This window comes from Mustelus asterias, chromosome 2 (assembly GCF_964213995.1).
Source record: "Mustelus asterias chromosome 2, sMusAst1.hap1.1, whole genome shotgun sequence".
Classification (NCBI taxonomy): Eukaryota; Metazoa; Chordata; class Chondrichthyes; order Carcharhiniformes; family Triakidae; genus Mustelus; species Mustelus asterias.
The window spans coordinates 44338494-44357186 of record NC_135802.1 but is presented as its reverse complement, the minus strand read 5'-3'; the positions used below and the strand labels follow the sequence as shown (position 1 = coordinate 44357186).

General features: G+C 50.2%; 1 protein-coding gene across 1 annotated transcript; it reads left to right on the top strand.

Annotated features, from left to right (window-relative positions):
* The first annotated feature begins 16596 nt into the window (after positions 1 to 16596).
* On the top strand, positions 16597 to 17652 carry ptf1a (pancreas associated transcription factor 1a). The gene is made up of 2 exons (XM_078227693.1): positions 16597 to 17200; positions 17450 to 17652. The coding sequence occupies exons 1-2, from the start codon at positions 16597 to 16599 to the stop codon at positions 17650 to 17652; spliced, it is 807 nt and encodes a 268-aa protein (XP_078083819.1).
* The last annotated feature ends 1041 nt before the right edge of the window (positions 17653 to 18693 follow it).

The following is an 18693-nucleotide window of genomic DNA, read 5'->3' as shown; positions in this document are numbered from 1 at the left end:
TCCCCCTCAGCTAGGCCAGAGCCAGTAGGAAGGCAGGAGCCTTCATCATCTTTACCTGAGTGGATCTATGAACCAATTGCAGTGATCCATCTAGACAGCATATTCTTTGTAGATTTTCCTCATCTTTGAGCCTTTAAGCCAAGGCTAAACCCAGGGCCTGGCATCGGTCTAGACATGGCCTCTTCAGCCCACCCCTTCATGGTGAAGGACATCCTGGAGGACAACAGATACGTGTTTCTCTCATTCATCCGTCAATGTACATGAATGACAGCCATATGCAAGTACCCTCCCTCAGACACTATTCAATTACCCGCCATTACCCTTGAGACTCTATAGAAAGACCATTGCCTTGACATCATAGAAAGACTTAGCGCCACAGAAGCTCTTGTCAACCATGAGCATTTACCCAAGAGAATATAGGTTTGGAGTCAAGACTTTGCTGCCATTCACCGCCCATACCCCTTGGAGGCATCCACCTCCCTCCCTGCCTCTGACAGCAACAGGTACCAACCATCACATAATGTACGGTAGCTCCAGACTTTCATGCATCCTCACTGGAATTTGATTCATTAGTCATGGAGCATTGCTGGTTTATTGGACATGGAAACAATGAGAGTAGAATGCAGCTAAACCTGATTCTCCATGGAGTGGATTAATAATTAATACTGTTCCCCTTTACTTAGTCCAAATAAATGAGGCACAAAGTCTTCCCACCCAAGAACAGACTCCTTCATTAGCGAATGCTTAAGGGATTTTACAAACTGCGCAATAGTCTTGACAGCTACAGCATGGTACATATGAAGGTTGCTGATGTATCAAACACCTTCTGTTCTCCCACATTACTCATCAAGGTCCTCCAACATCTTACACAATCACTGCCTTGTCATTATTCTTTTTTCTGTGATGCTTGAACTTCCCTCCATTACCCTGGATCTAATTGCGATCTTTGTCAATATTTACCTCTGCCACCCACCCCCCCCCCATACCCTCCCACCACCCCCCACCCCCCACCCCCGGCCATAACTGTCAATGTGCCCATTCCCCTCTTGACCTTAACCCTTCCAATTCTCGAGGCCAACTATAGCCTGACTTTCCATGACCTATCCCCACCCATAAGACCATCCACACATGGCAGGGGGTGGAATTTGCCATCCCGCCCGCCATGGGAATTGGAGTGGGAAGGGGGAGGAGCATGCAAAGGTCCATTGACTCGGGTAGGATTTTCCGGTTTTGGGGTGAGCATGGTCGGAAAATCCCGCCCATGCTCTAGAACTTCCAACATTTTAGATCTAACTCCCCCTTTGACTGTCAATATACCCTTTGCCTCCCAGTACCTTTATTTAAACCCTTAGGACCAACTCTTGATATCACTGATTCTGCCCTTTGGACCCATCTCTTTACAATGCTCACTGCTCCTTTCTCCCTTGCCCTGCCCCTCTGCAGCTTGAACCATTGGCAACTGATTCCAATCAAGAGGCTGACATTTATGAGTGGTCCCCAAGAAAGTCAAAGCAGCGGCTACTCACTCCAGAGTCCAGGAAGAAGTCCATCTTGCTGGGTTCACACCACTTATATGCAGCCGTGAATGTGAACACACAAATTTCTCATTCAGGGTGATCTTAATTGGGAGGGGGCACTTACCTCTGATGAGCTGGCCTTTTAATGAGCATGCATAACGTGCAAATACATACAAAGGAGCAGCCCAGCACTGGTCATCGGGAAGCTTGGCCTGCGTTTAAAGTTCTGATCGCTTAATTGCAAAAGTTCATCTGCCGTCAGAAACTGATTTTTTGCTGTATGTTCAATTAAGTTCATCCAGCTGCAAGGCTACAGCTCCAGGTGGTCCTGGAAAATTCCACCCAAAGCTCCCACTTATCAGATTTGAGAACTCAAGATCATAAATTAAAGATCAAACAGATCAAATGAATAATCTGAGAGGCATTTCTTTAAAAATAAAGTTGTGAAAATGTAAAACCCGCTGCCGCTTATAGTGGTAAATAGCATTATTCATTTAAGGTGATGCTTGATGCATACATGAGGCAGAATGTAATACAAGGATACAAAGGTAGGTTGGGGAGATGTAATTTGAGTGGGAAGATGCCAAAGTGGAGTATAGATCCTTGCAATGACAAGTTGGATCAAATGTTTTTATGTTGGAAATCTATGAAATAATATTTAATATATTTCTGTTCCTCTCTTCCTTATACTTAACCTCCATTGCTCCTTCTGGCTCCCTATTCTGGGGTTCCCACTGACCAGGAACTCAACTGGACTAGCCATATAAATACTGTAGCTACAAGAGCAGGTCAGAGGCTAGGAATCCTATGGCGAGTAATTCACCTCCTGACTCCCCAAAGCCTGTCCACAATCTAAAAGCCACAAGTGAGGAGCATGATGGAATACTTTCCATTTGCCTGGATGAGTGCCGTTCCAACAACATTAAGAAGGTGGATACCACCCAGGACAAAGCAGCCCGTTTGACTGCCAGCCCATCCACAAACATTCATTCCCTCCACCATCAATGCACAGTCACAGCAGCAGTGTGTAACCATTAACAAAATGCATTGTAGGAACTCACTAAGGCTCCTTAGACATCACTTTTCAAACTCACGACCACTGCCATCTAGAAGGACCAGGACCATAAATATATGGAAACACCACCACTTCCCTTCCAAGCCACTGACCATCCTGACTTGGAAATGCTTCATCATTCCTTCACTGTCGCTGGGTCAAAATCCTAGAACACCCTTCCTAACAGCACTGTGGGTGTACCTACACCACATGGACTGCAGTGGTTCAAATAGGCAGCTCACCACCACCCTCTCAAGGGTAAGTAGGGATGGGCAATAAATGCTGACCTAGCCAGCTAAACCCACATCCTTTGAATGAATAAAACAATCCATCTCTTGCTATTTCTCTTCTACTCTGTTGCTTTCCCTCGCCATCTGTCTTGCTCTCCCTTTGCCTCTATCTATGTTTCTCCATCTCAACTTTTATTTATTTCCATCTTTCTTTTTCTTTCTATCTTAATCTCTATTTTTCCATCTTGCTCTCCCTCTTCCTATTCACCCTGTCTCTCTCCCTTTGGCTTTCCCTCTGTCTTTCTTTCTCCATGTCACAGAATCATAGAATCACAGAATTGTTACAGCACAAAAGAAGGCCATTTGGCCCATCATGTGTGCACCAGCTCTCTGAATTAGCAATTCACATGGTGCCATTCTCCTGCCTTCTCAGATCCTTTGCAGATAACAGTCTGATTTCCTTTTGAGTGCTTTGATTGAATTGCCTCCCCACACTCTCAGGCAGTGCATTCCAGAACCTAACCACTCACTGTGAGAAAAAAGAAATCCCCTTTTTACTTTTTTTCTCTTGCAAATTAATTTAAATCTTCCCTCTCATTCTCTATCCTGAAACCAGTGGGAATAATTTCTCCCTATCTATTTTGCCCAGTCCCTTCATGATTTTGAACACCTGTCAAATCTCCTCTCAGCCTTCTTTTCTCCGAGGAAAACAGTCCTAACTTCTTCAATCTATCTACATTACCAAAATTCCTTACCCCTGGAACCATTCTCGTGAATCTTTTCTGCACTGCCTCCAATGACTTCACATCCTTCCTAAAGTGCCGTGCCCCGACCAGGATGCAACACTTGAGCTGAGGCTGAACTAGTGTCTTATACAAGTTTAATCTAACCTCCTTCCTCTTGTACTCCATGCCCCTATTAATAAAGCCCAGGATAATGTATGTTTTATTAACCACTCTCTTAACCTGTCCAGCCACCTTCAATGATTTTTGCATATATACACCCGGGTCCCTCTGGTCCTGTACCCCCTTTAGCGTAGAAACTTTTGTTTTGGCTCTCCAAGTTCTTACTGCCAAAATAAATCACTTCACATTTTTCTGCATTGAAGTTCATCTGTCACCTAAATGCTCATTCCACCAACTTGTCTATGACCTTTTGAAGTTCCATACTATTCTCACAGTTCTCCTCACACTTTTCCTTTCTCCCTCCTCTCTTTCTTCTCTCTCTATATTTGTTTACCTCTATCTCCCTCCTTCACTTTGTTTCTTTCTATTAAACTTATATTTCCAATTCTCTATCCTCCACAGTCTCTTTCTATTTCCCTTCTTTCTCAGTCTTTCTTCTTCTGTGTTTTCTCTCTAGTCTTTATCAGTATCAATGTTTCACTATGCTTTTCTTCCTTGAGATATCATCTTCTCTCATTTGCAATCTCTCTTTTTCTTTCTTTCTTTATCCCTGTCTTGGATTCTTTCTCCCTCTTTCTTCAACTGCCACTGTCATTTTCTCTCTCACGATCTCCATTATACCTGCTTCTCTCTCCATCTTGTTCTCTCAGTCTCTGATCTCTCGCTTTATATATTTCTCCATTTCTTCACTCTAGCTATGTACGTCACTATTGCCTCCTCACCCCTCTGCATTTCACTCTTCCCTACATCTCTATTTGTTCTTTAGTGCTGACATTTCAATGCAGTACTGAGGGAGTGCTGCACAATCAAAAGTACTGGGCTATTTGCTGGATGAGAGCTTAAATCCCCTATCACCTTCATATGGTTTTGCTTCCAATTCCCATCCCTTTATCACCTTTACACAGGTCATCTCTGATACTTATTTCCCTTCCTTGACCTCTCTGTCTCCATTTCTGGTGATAAACTGTCCACCATTATCCATTACAAGCCCACCGACTCCCACAGCTACCTTGACTACAGCTCTTCACACCCCACATCCTGTAAGGTCTCCATCCCATTCTCTCAGTTTCTTCGCCTCCATCGCATCTGTTCTGATGATGCCACTTTCCAAAATAGCTCTGCCGGCATGTCTTCCTTCTTCCTCAATCATGGCTTTCCATCCACTGTGGTTGACAGAGCTCTTGACTGCGTCTGACCCATCCCCCGAGCCACTGCTCTCACCCACTTCCCTCCCTCCCAGAACCAGGATAGGGTCCCCCTTGTCCTCACTTTTTACCCCACCAGCCTCTGCAGTGAAAAGGATCATCCTCTGCCATTTCTGCCAACTCCAGGGTGATGCCACTACTCAACACATCTTCCCCTCACTCCCCCTGTCAGCATTTCACAGGGACCGTTCTCTCCGGGACACCCTAGTCCACTCCTCCATCACACCCAACACCTCACCCCCTGCCCACGGCATCTTCCCATGCAATCATAGAAGGTGCAAAACCTGCCCTTTTATCTTTTCCCTGCTCACAGTCATAAGTCCTAAATACCACTTTTGGGTGAAGCAGCGCTTCACATGCACCTTCTTCAATCTGGTCTATTGCATCCGCTACTCCCAATGCGATCTACTGGATGTTGGAGAGACCAAGCGCAGATTGGGTGACCACTTTGCTGAACACCTTTGGTCCATCTACAAGTAGGACCCAGACCTTCCTATCACTTGCCACTTCAACACACCACCATGCTCCCCTGTCCACATGTCCGTCCTTGGCCTTTTGCAATGTTCGAGTGAACCTCAATGCAAACTGGAGGAACAGCATCTCATCTTCTGATTGGGCATTCTACAGCCATCCAGACTGAACATTGAGTTCAACAACTTCAGGACATGAACTCTTCCCTCCACCTTCACTCCATTTCCATTTACTTTACTTCATTCTGTTTCTTTTTTTCATCTCATTCATCCATTTCTTTCATCCTTCTTTCTCACTTCTATTTTTCCACTTCTCCATTCCCACTCTCCTTCGGGGCAACTGCCTTAACCATCTGTATTTCTGTTCTGCCATTCTGATCACTTAATGGACACTTTTAGTACCTCTCTCAGCCTTCTTCATCCTCATTTACATTCCTTTTGTCCTATTACAGTCCCCTCCAACCCTCATAGTATAAATCTTTTGTGATTTTCTTTGCTCTTAGCTCTAACGAAGGTTCGTCCAGACTTGAAATGTTTTCTCTACTCTCTCTCCACAGATGTTGTCAGACCTGCTGAGATTTTCCAACATTTTCTGTTTCTGTTTCAGATTCCAGCACCTGTAATATTTTGCTTTAATCTTAAATCCTCTCACATGGACTTAAAAAAACACTAGTTGGAAGAAGGGCAGGGGAATTATCCCCAATCTCCAAATCAATAGCTATCCCTCAATCAGCATCACTGAAACGGATGATCTGGCAGTTAGGGCATTGCTATTTGCTGAGAACAAACTGGCTGCTGCATTTTCTACATTACAATGATGGCTATGTATTAAAATTACTTGAGTATTGCTGATAAAAGAGACATGTTGAAGCTTTTTTTCTTGCACTCATCAGGACATTTGCAAGAATACTGATATAAGGGGAAAACAACAATTTACACCGGATGAGTAGAAAGTGTTGACTGGTTGGCAAGTAGACTCTGATTGTAGAGGCATTGCTATGGAGAATGTACTAGGTGATTGACAGTTAACTGTCAAGTATTGTTTGAAATTCAAACCAGTCAATTTGAACTTGATTAGTCAAAGGCATTGTTCGGAGGAATGATTCAGTGAATGGCTGTCACTTAATGTGTTTAGCTGAAACAGGCGCAATGTATTTACTTATTCTTTATGTCTAGGTGGAACAGGATCCTATGTATTAATATATGCAGCTTCCAGTACATAACAATCTTAAATTCGTTGTTAGCGTAATTCTTAGCACACTGAGGATTATTTAGCAAATAGTGTCCAATCATGGAATCACACCTATTATTGGACACTGTGGATTTAGTTTTGCTTGTACCTTGCCCATTGCGAACAGTAACTGGGACATGCTGTTTGATGCAATCCACCACCAGTCTTTGCTATTTACTGCCTATAGACCTAACATCATATTGTATTGAAATTCATATACAGTGCGGCCCGATTATAACACGATGGTTGAGGTCCATAAAATGTTATTGCGAAAAAAGCGCTAAATCGGGGTTCAAGAAAATTAGCGTTCAAACTGACCCAATGTTGACCTAACATCCTAAAACACCCCTATTATCGCCCTATTTGACCCATTTTTTGCATGTTTACCATCTGGCAAGTAAATTACCTTTTAATTAAAGAATTCCGCGAATAAATCGTTGTTGTTACAATAGAAATTAAAACACAAATTAATTTTTAGTAAAGTTTTTTAATAAACAAAACAACAACAGTTTATTTTTTAAAAAAGTGATCGTGTGTTCCTTGCTTGAATGTAGCATTTCGCTGGCTGCGAGCGAAATCTAGAATGCTTCTGAGTTGGAGGATTTTTATGTGGTCCACCTCCTGGGTCTCCAGCCAACGGAGGCTAGCCTTGAGGTGTTCAATGGCTTCAGACACTTTTGGGGGTGGAGGCTCTTCATTATCATCTTCTTGTGGCTCGAGAACCAGTACACTTGCCTCCGCCGGTGCTATACTCACCAAAAACTTTTCAATTCCCTGGAAAGGGCAAAAACAAAAGGTCCAATGATTCATCGCGTTATATCCGAATTCGCGCGTAAAATCGGGGTTTCACTGTAACACATTCTCATTTGTGTGATAGACAGAACGTCCTGATGGCAGCATCCTGTTAGTGATGAATACCACCCGCGCTGCTACTGCAAGGTAGTTTTTGAGATACCTCGCTCTTCCAGGGTAATCTGAGGTCACCTTGGCACTTTTCAGGATCAGAAGTAACAGTTTTTGGCCCGTCCAAGGTAGCTACCCTGATCAGATCATTTCAAGCTGTATATGACACAAACTCAAGTAATTCAATGGCACAGATATAGAGCGGAAAATGAAGGTGAAATACAGAACAAAGAACAAAGAACAGTACAGCACAGGAAATAGGCCCTTCGGCCCTCCAAGCCTGTGCCGCTCCTTGGTCCAACTAGACCAATCGTTTGTATCCCTCCATTCCCAGGCTGCTCATGTGACTATCCAGGTAAGTCTTAAACGATGTCAGTGTGCCTGCCTCCACTACCCTATTTGGCAGCGCATTCCAGGCCCCCACCACCCTCTGTGTAAAGAACGTCCCTCTGATGTCTGAGTTATACTTCGCCCCTCTCAGCTTGAGCCCGTGACCCCTCGTGATCGTCACCTCCGACCTGGGAAAAAGCTTCCCACTGTTCACCCTATCTATACCCTTCATAATCTTGTACACCTCTATTAGATCTCCCCTCATTCTCCGTCTTTCCAAGGAGAACAACCCCAGTCTACCCAATCTCTCCTCATAGCTAAGACCCTCCATACCAGGCAACATCCTGGTAAACCTTCTCTGCACTCTCTCCAATGCCTCCACGTCCTTCTGGTAGTGCGGCGACCAGAACTGGACGCAGTACTCCAAATGTGGCCTAACCAGCGTTCTATACAGCTGCATCATCAGACTCCAGCTTTTATACTCTATACCCCGTCCTATAAAGGCAAGCATACCATATGCCTTCTTCACCACCTTCTCCACCTGTGTTGCCACCTTCAAAGATTTGTGGACTTGCACACCTAGGTCCCTCTGTGTTTCTATACTCCTGAGGGCGGCACGGTAGCACAGTGGTTAGCACTGCTGCTTCACAGCTCCAGGGTCCCGGGTTCGATTCCCGGCTCGGGTCACTGTCTGTGTGGAGTTTGCACATTCTCCTCGTGTCTGCGTGGGTTTCCTCCGGGTGCTCCGGTTTCCTCCCACAGTCCAAAGATGTGCGGGTTAGGTTGATTGGCCAGGTTAAAAATTGCCCCTTAGAGTCCTGGGATGCGTAGGTTAGAGGGATTAGCAGGTAAATATGTGGGGGTAGGGCCTGGGTGGGATTGTGGTCGGTGCAGACTCGATGGGCCGAATGGCTTCCTTCTGCACTGTAGGGTTTCTATGATTTCTATGATGACTCTGCCATTTATTGTATAACTCCTCCCTACATTATTTCTTCCAAAATGCATCACTTCGCATTTATCTGGATTAAACTCCATAGATACAGAGAATTATTGAAGATTGATTGTAAAGGGGGAGAGAGAGATTGCAGGAGAAGCAGAGCACAGAGAGAGACAGATAGGGAATAGAGTTGAAAAATTGGAGAGATAGTAAGGGAGAAAGAGAAATAGAGGAAGGAAGATAAAGAAAGACAGGCAGCAGAGGCACATGAGCAGTCTGATGATAACATTTATAAATGTGACACATTCTTTACTTTCTGTTCTCTATTGTCTTGCCCTCTTTCTCTTTGTCAATTCTCCATTATATCCCTTTGTCTCGATCCATCAATTTCTGCCTTCTCTGTCTGTATATCACCTTCTAAATCTCCTTGTCTTCCTACACCTCCACAACTATCTCCCTCTCTCCCTCCCTCTCTCTCCCATCCCCTATATCCTTCTTTCCCTCATCATCTCTCCTCATCCCCCTCTTCCTCTCCTCCTTCCATCTATTCCTTCCTCTCCCTCTCCCACACTTTCACTTCTCCTTCTCGAATTCCCTTCTCCCTCCCTCTTCCCTTTCTCTCCCTCCTCTTCTTCCCCTCTGTCTTCTTCCCCTCTTTAACTCTCTTCCTCCCACTCTCCCATCTCCTTCCCCTCCCTCCCTCGACCATATCCTCCCACCCTCTCCCACTCTAGTTCTCCCCTTTCTCTCTCTCTCCACTCATCTCCTCCCTCGCCCCACTTGTCCCTTCCTCTCTTTGTTCCCTCTGACTCTCGCCCTCTCTCCCAACTCAAACTACCCCCTCCTTCCTTCGACTCGACTCCTTCCTATTCTCCTCCCTCCCTCTACACCACTCTTCCCCTCCCTCCATCTCCCTCTATTCTTTCCCTCCCTCCACCCCCCTCCTTTCCCAGCTCCCTCCATGTCACTCTCTTCCTCCCTCTCTCCCTCCTGTTCCCTCCTCCTCCTTCCCAACTCTCCTCCCTTCCTCATCCTCTGCCCCTCTCCCCCTCACCCTGCTATCCCCGTTCTCTCCATCCCTCCCACCCACCCCCAATCCCCCTCGCTTGCACCTCCCATATTCTCCCACTCCATCCCTTTCCTCCCCCCTCCCCCCCTCCCTCCATGTACCATTCTCTCCCTCCCTCTCCCTCTCTCCCGATCCCTGTTTCTCTCCCACTCATTCTACCCCCTCTCCCCTGTCTCACTCCCTCCCCTTCCCTCCCCCTCTCCTCCCTCATTTACTCCCCCTCCCACTGACCCCTCACTATCTCCCCTCCCTCCTACCCCTCTTCCTCTCTCCCACTCTCACTCCTGCTCCCCTCCCTCACTCTCTCACCCACTCCCTCTATCTCTCTCCCTCCTTCTCCTCCCCATTTCCTCTGCAGCCCTCTCTCCTGCCTCAGCCTTCCACTCTCCCCAGTATCCTCCTTCCTCTTTGGTCCCCCCTCTCCCTCCCCCCCCTCTCCCACCCCTCTTACTCTCTATCCCTTTCTCTCTCCATACCCTCCATCTCCCTCCCCCTCTCTCACCACCCTTCCTCTCTCCCTCCACTCCCTCTCTCTCTTCCTCTCTTCCTCTCCCCTTTCTCATGCTCCCTTTATCTCCCCCTCCTGCGACCTCTCCATCACACTCATCCCTCTCTCACCCACTCCCTTTCCCTCTTCTCATTTCCCTCCCGCACTTTCCCACTCTCTGCCTCCATTCCCACTCCCTCTTCCTTTCTCCTCATTCCCACTCTTTCCCCATTATCCTCCTTCCTCTCTGCTTCTCCCTCCTCCTCTCTTCTCACTTCCCCACCCCCCTTTCTCCTCCCCTCTCTCACTTCTTTTGCTCTCTACCTCTCTCTCCCTCCACCTCCCTCACTTACCCTTCCCTCTCCCTCTCTCTCTCTCTCTCTGACTCTCTTCCCCCACTCCCTCTCTACGCTCTTCCTATTCCCCTCCACTTTCTCATGCTCCATCTATCCCTCCTGCCCTTTGCTTACACACCCCCTCTCATCCACACCCCCTTCCTCCATTACTCATCATTTCCCTCCCTCTCCATCTCCATTGCCTCTCTCCTGCCTCTTTATCCCTGCTCTACACTTCCCCCACTTCCTCTCTCCTCTCCCCTCTCTATCTCCCCCCCTCTTACCTTCCTCTCCCCCTCACTCCCCTCTCTCTCCATCTACAACCTCCCCCTCTCCCTCGCTTTCTCTCCTCCCCACTCCCACTACCCTTCACATCCCTTTCCCTCCCGCCCTTGCCCTCCACCATTCTGATCTCTTTCCCTTCCCACTTCCCTCTCTCCACCTCTCCCATTCCCCCGCCTCTCTCCCCTTTCATTCTCCCCCCTTTTCCATCCCCCTCTCTTTCCTCTCTCCTCCTCACTCCTCATCTTGCCCCTCACCCCTTTCTCCCCCTGCCCCATCCCCTTCCACCTCTTTCATTCCCTCTCTCTTCGCTATTTCACTCTAACTCCTCCCTCTTGCCATAGAATCATAGAATCCCTAAAAGTTTAAAGTTTCAAGTTTATTTATTAGTCTACAGTACAGAAAGAGGCCATTGGGTCCATTGAGTCTGCACTGACTCTCCGAAGAGGTACCCAGGTACACCCCCTCCCCCACCTTATCCCCTAAAAGCTTGTGCATTTACCATGGTCAATCCACCTAACCTGCACATTTTTGGATTGTGGGAGTAAACCGGAGCACCTGGAGGAAACCCACGCAGACATGGGGGAGAATGTGCAAACTCCACACAGAGTCACTCCAGGCTGGAATTGAACCTGAACCTTGGCACTATGAGTGCCACTGTGCCACTGTCCTTCCACTCCCCTCCTTCCCTTTCTCCTCCCTCCCACCCACTCCTCTTCCCTCTCTGTCCCTTCCTCGCACCACTCTTCCTCCCTCCATCCCTCCCTCACACAAGTTCCCCTTCCTTCTCCCCACTATCCTCCTCCCTCATATCTCGCTCTCTCCCTCCCTCCTCCCACTCACCCCATCCCTCCCCCATCTCTCACTTCCCACTCCCCATCTCCCTCAACCCCACTTATCCCTTCTCTTCCTTCCCCAATATCCATCGTCCCTCAACAGTCACTCGCCCCTTTCCCTCTCATCTCTCTCACTCACACCTCCCTCTCTTGCCTTCCCTCTCTGCTTCCTTCCTGTGCCCTCTGCCCCTTCCAGTCTCTCCTCCTTCTTCCCCACTCTATATTCCCCTTCCTCCCCACTCTCTCTCCCTCTCTCTCTTCCCCTCCCTCTATCTCTCCACTTCCCTCTGCCCCTTTTCCCTCATTCCCCCTCCCTCTCTCCCTCATTCCTCTCATTTCCTTCACCTCTCCCTCTCTCCCCCTCTCCCACTCTCTGCCTCCTCTTCTCCTACCCTTTCCCTTTCCTTTCTTTCTCTCCCCACACTCCCACATTCCCCCTCCTCTCCCTCTATCCACCCTCTCTCTTCCTTGCCTTCTCCCCCCACCCCCCCATCTCACTCTTCCCTCTCTCACACTGTGCCCTCTCTGCCCCTTCTCCTTCTCTCTTTCTCCCTGTCTCTCCTCCCCTCCCATTTTGTCTCTCACTCCTTCCTCTCCCCTACCCTCTCACATTACTCCCTCCTCCTCGCAACTTTTCTCGGTCCTCCCTCTCTCGCTGACTCCCTCTTTATCTCTTTCCCTCTCCTGCCATCTTGCACCCTTCCCTCTCACCCCCTCCCTTTCCTTCTCTCCTGCCTAATTCTCTCTTTCTCTCTCGCATCCCCCCTTCCTCTCACCCCTCTCCCTCTTTCTCGCTCCATCTCTCCATGCCCTCCCTCTCTCTTCATCTCTCTCTCACCCCACCCTCCCTCTCCCTATTCTTCCTCCCCTCCCTTTATTCCATTCCCCTCTCTGTCCCCCCTCCTCCCCGCCAACCACCACTCTCCTCCTTCCCTCGCCCTCTCTCCAGTCTCACCTCCCTCACTCCCTCAGACCCACTCTTCCCCTCCATCCCTCCTTCCTCCAACATTTTCTCCCTTCCAGCTTTAGTTCTCCCATCCTTTCCTTTCACCCCGCACTCTCTCTCATTCCCATCTCCTACACTTCCCTTGCAGCACTCCCATCCCACACCTTTACCCTCTCCCTCTCTCCTACACTCCACCTCTTCCTCCCTCACTCTCTAACCCTCACCCCCTCCCTCTCTCCCCTCATCCTCCCTCCCTCCTCCATCCTCCATCCTCTCTTCTCATACCTCCCTTACCCTCTCTGATCTCCCTCTTGCCGACCCTCCCTCTCCCCCAACATATTTCTCCCCTCCCTCTCTCTTTCTCTCTCCTTCTTGTTCCTTCCCCACTCTCCCTCTCCCCCACCTCTTCCCCGCTTTCCCAAACACCCTCACCAACTCCATCTCACTCCCTCCCCTCTTTCCCTTCCTCGTCTCACTCTCTCACCTTCCCTCTCTTGCTCTCTCCATCCTTCCCCGCTTTCTCCCCTCACTATCCTTCCACCTCTCCTTCTCAAACCTCCCTCTCTCCCATCCCCTCCTTCCACCCTCATCCACCCTTCCCAACGCCTCCCATCTCCCCCTCCCTCTCCTCCCCTCACTCAGCCCCATTCTCACCCTCTCTCATCCAACTATCTACCCTGAACTCCTGTTAGCCTCGTCCTACCCTCCCTCCCACATTCTTCCTCCCACATTACCCTCTGCCTCTTCCTCCTTCCTCCACAAGCCTTCTTCCTTCCTCACTTTCTCCCCTCTCCCTCCCACCCCACCGTTCCCTCTCTTCTCTCCTTCTCTCCCCTCTCCTTGCCCTCTCCTATCTTTCTCCCCATCTATCTCTCTCCCTGTTCTCTTTCCCTCCCACCACCCTCTTTTCTTCCCCTCTGCCCCCTTTCTTTCATTCCTCTTTCTTCCTCCTCTTGCCCCTTTCTATCCCTGTTCTCCCCTCTTTCCTTTCCCCTCCACTGTCCCCTCTCTTTCCTTCCCCTCCGCTTCTCTCCCCTCTTTCCTAACCCCTTCAACTCTCTTACCCTATCTCCCATTCCACTCTTCCTCCCACGCTTCCCCGGTTCTCTCCCCTTTCCCTCCCACCCCTCCCTTTTCACCCCTCTTTCCCTCCCATTTCCCCTCTCTCTCGTCTTTCCCTACAACCTCCCATTCTCCCCTTTCTTCCCTCTCCATCTCTACCCGCTCTTTTCTTCCCACCTCTCTCCACTCTCTTCCTTTCTCTCTCCCTCTCTCCCCTTTCCCTTCTCCTCTCCAAACTCTCTCCCTCTTTTCCATCCACCTCTTTCACTCCCCTACCCCTCTCTTTCCTCTTTCCCTCCCTTTCCCAACTTTTCCTCCAGCTGCCCTTTCTTCTCCCTCTCTCCCCTCTTCTCTCCCACTCTTCCTCTCTCCCTTCCCCTCCCTCCCACTCCTTTTCTCACCTCTTCACCTCCACCCTCTCCCCGACACTCCCTTCTCTCCTCCTCATTTCCAACCCCATTCTCAGTCCCCTCCTCCTCTATCCCCTCATCCTCCACCCTCCTCCTTGCCTCTTCACCCTGCCTCCAACACACCCCCTCTCTCCACTCCTCCTATCCCACTCCCTCCCCACTCTTCCCCCCCCACTCCTAATCTTTGTTCCCCTCCCTCTCCTCCTCTCCTCCTCCTTCTATCCCACCCACTCTTCCTTTCTCCTCATTCTCTGTATTCCCTACTCTTTTTCCTCTTAATTCCACCTCACCCCACCCCTCCTCCCCCTCACCTCACTCTCCTCCTCCCCCTCATCCTCTGACCCCACCCCCTCTCCACTCCTCTCTCCCCCTTTCCCACCGCTTCTCCTCCACCCTCTCCCCAACACTCCCCTCTCCTCCTTTCTCTCCCCATCCTCACCCCCCTCCTCCTCATTCCTCCCCGTCGATCCCATCTCTCCCCATTCCTCCTATCCCACCCCCTCCCCAGTCGTCATCTCTGCTCCCCTCTCACTCCTTTCCCTCCCCTTCTCCCAGTCTTACTCCTCCCTTCCCCATCCTCACTCCCTATCCTCACTCCTTTCCTCCCCATCCTCACTCCCGTCCCCACCAGTCTCCCTCCCCTCCTTCCCAGCCTCACTCCCTCCACCCCATCCTCCCTCCCCTCCTCCCAAATCCTCACTCCCTCCTCCCCATCCTCACTCTCCTCCCCACCCTCACTCCTCTCCTCCCCACCCTCACACCCCTCCTCCCCACCCTCACTCTCCTCCTCCCCACCCTCACTCCCCCCTCCCTCCCCTCCTTCTCACCCTCACTCCCCTCCTCCCCCCCTTCCGCCCCCCCGCCCCCATCTGCCTCCCTCCCCTCCCTCCCCCTCCCTCCCCCCTACCTCCCCTCCTCCCCAACCTCCCTCCCCACCTCCGTCCCCTCTCCCTCCCCCTCCCTCCCTCCCCTCCTCCTCCCCCTCCCCCTCCCTCCCCTCCTCCCTCTTCCTCCCCTCCTCTCACCCTCCCCTCCTCCCCACACTCACTCCCCTCCTCCCCACCGTCACTCCCCGCCTCCTCCCCACCCTCACTCCCCTCCTCCCCAACCTCCCTCCCAAACTCTCTCCCCACCTCCCCACACTCCCTCCCCCCCTCCCCACCCTCACTCCCCTCCTCCTCCCCAGTCTCACTCCCCTCCACCTCCCCACCCTCACTCCCCTCCTCCTCCCCACCCTCACTCCCCTCCTCCTCCCCACCCTCACTCCCCTCCTCCTCCCCACCCTCACTCCCCCCTCCTCCCCACCTTCACTCCCCTCCTCCTCCCCACCTTCACTCCCCTCCTCCTCCCCACCCTCACTCCCCTCCTCCTCCCCACCCTCACTCCCCTCCTCTCCACCCTCACTCCCCTCCTCCCCACCCTCACTCCCCTCCTCCTCCCCACCCTCACTCCCCCCTCCTCCTCCCCACCCTCACTCCCCCCTCCTCCTCCCCACCCTCACTCCCCCCTCCTCCTCCCCACCCTCACTACCCCCTCCTCCTCCCCACCCTCACTCCCCTCCTCCTCCTCCCCACCCTCACTCCCCTCCTCCTCCCCACCTTCACTCCCCTCCTCCTCCCCACCCTCACTCCCCTCCTCCTCCCCACCCTCACTCCCCTCCTCCCCACCCTCACTCCCCTCCTCCCCACCCTCACTCCCCTCCTCCTCCCCACCCTCACTCCCCCCTCCTCCTCCCCACCCTCACTCCCCCCCTCCTCCTCCCCACCCTCACTCCCCCCCTCCTCCTCCCCACCCTCACTCCCCCCTCCTCCTCCCCACCCTCACTCCCCCCTCCTCCTCCCCACCCTCACTCCCCCCTCCTCCTCCCCACCCTCACTCCCCCCTCCTCCTCCCCACCCTCACTCCCCGCTCCTCCTCCCCACCCTCACTCCCCCCTCCTCCTCCCCACCCTCACTCCCCCCTCCTCCTCCCCACCCTCACTTCCCCCCCTCCTCCTCCCCACCCTCACTCCCCCCCTCCTCCTCCCCACCCTCACTCCCCCCCTCCTCCTCCCCACCCTCACTCCCCCCTCCTCCTCCCCACCCTCAATCCCCCCCTCCTCGTCCTCCCCACCCTCACTCCCCCCCTCCTCCTCCCCACCCTCACTCCCCCCTTCCTCCTCCCCACCCTCACTCCCCCCTCCTCCTCCCCACCCCCCACCCTCACTCCCCCCTCCCTCCCCCGCCACCGCGCGCTCCCGGGCTGCCTGCCAGCCTGCTCTCTGATTGGCGGCCGGGCGGCACGCGCCGCTGCCTGTGCTATAAGAGGCCTCGCGTGCCGCCCCGGCGGGTCACTCACGAGCGCCCAGCGCCAGCTCGCGTCCCGGCTCCGGTTACCGGGCAACAGCCATGGAGACGGTGCTCGAGCAGCTCAGCGGCATCGACAGCTTCGCGGCCGCCACCTACTTTGAGGATGAGGATTTGTTCGCGGAGCAGGCGGGCCGGGATCACCTGGGCGCGGGCGGGTTCCTGGAGCACGATGTGGACTTTCTGAGCAGCCAGATCAGCGAGTATTACAGGGAGAGCGGAGCGGCCCCCGACACCGAGCACTGCGACTCGGGCATCCTCTCCTTCACCTCGTCCTCATCGCCCTTCTCCTTCGACTGCCCGGACAGCACCTCGGAGCTGTCGCCCCGGCTCAAGGGGATCGAGGGCGCTGCGAAAAGGCGCAGGAGGATCCGCTCAGAAGTTGAAATGCAGCACCTTCGGCAGGCTGCAAATGTCCGGGAGCGCAGACGCATGCAGTCCATTAACGATGCATTTGAAGGTCTCCGCACTCACATACCAACGCTACCTTATGAAAAAAGACTTTCAAAAGTTGATACCCTCCGACTGGCAATCGGTTACATTAACTTCTTAACAGAGCTTGTTCAATCTGACATGCCCTTAAGAAATCCCAACAGCGATTCTGCAATCGAGTCTAAAAAAGTCATCATCTGTCATAGAGGTGCAAGTAAGTGCATCTGATGTGTTTCCATACTGAAGTCCCGTTTGGAAATTGTTGGCTTGTGTCTTTAAACACCTTAGCTGTTGCACTGTAACGTCAAAGATATTTATATAAGTGCAATTTTAATATATTGCCAGGTTGCTGTTTGGGCTGAAATAATGCTAGCATAAAGGCGAAGGTGTTTATAGAATACATGCTTTAATGTTGAGTTTTGTTTAGGTACAGTGTATTTACATCTCTTGTTTTCCCTTCCAGGGTCGCCATCACCAAATGACCCAGACTATGGGTTGCCTCCCCTCGCAGGGCACTCCTTGTCGTGGACTGATGAGAAACAGCTTAAAGAACAAAACATCATCAGAACAGCCAAAGTGTGGACTCCCGAAGATCCCAGAAAATCTAATAGCAAATCAAGTGTAAACAACATTGAGAACGAGCCACCTTTTGACTTTGTGTCATAGGAATAGGAATAGATCGCAATTCAGTGCAGGGACTTTAATCATCAATCATGTTTATTTAATGAAAATTAATATATTCTGAAACGTAATTGTTGATATGAGATTTAGAATATATGGATGTGTAAACCGAGGAACGTTAATTTATATATTTATTATCTGAGAAGTTTTTTATGTAAGATACTCTGGAATGCCTAATTTATCAAATTATGTGCTAATCAACTTTTTAATGTTAATATTTTCTACGATGTTTAATCTAATAGTACATTATTGCCTAAGGTTTTCTAGTGAATATTTTTCTATATATAACAATTAATTTATTGTAATATATATCTTTGGTGCAAAATAAATTCATCAATGGAATGCACACTTTTTCTTGGTATCAGGTGATTTCAAAAATTGTGCAAATCACATGGCTTCAGATCAATGTTGTAACTATAAAATACCTTCAATCCATGGAGCGGTTCCAATTTATGATCTAAAATGTCACATTGCATCTGTCTGCAATAAAGTGAAATTCATTGCTGAACAAATTCAAGCGTTACTGCACTTTCACTGCCTTCGCATTCTATATATAAATTGTTACTTAGAACTCATGGATAGTTAGTGATTCAGACCAAAAGCGCGCGTTCACATAAAAAGACAAACCAATAAAGGCAACGCTAAGTTTTGATAGTTCAAGTTGAACATTTTCAATGGCCTATTTCTATTATTCCCTAGAAACTGCAACCCGTTCTTATTTTACACACTCATTCTCACATACAATAACTTATGAATGATTCCTTTTGTATTATAACAATATCCAGAGCAGTGCAGAAGGTGCATAACTGCACAGATTCAATACATTTAAGACTCAAAAATACAGAAAACATTGTAAACAGGGTTTCCCGTACGATGATTTCCATGACGTCTGAGAGAGCCCAGTGTCAATCAATCTACAGAAGCACATTAGATAAACATAAAAACAATACAGTGCACCATACTAAAATAGTAAATGGCCATATCAAGTGTATCTAATTTGGAGTGCAATAATAATGTCCGAATATG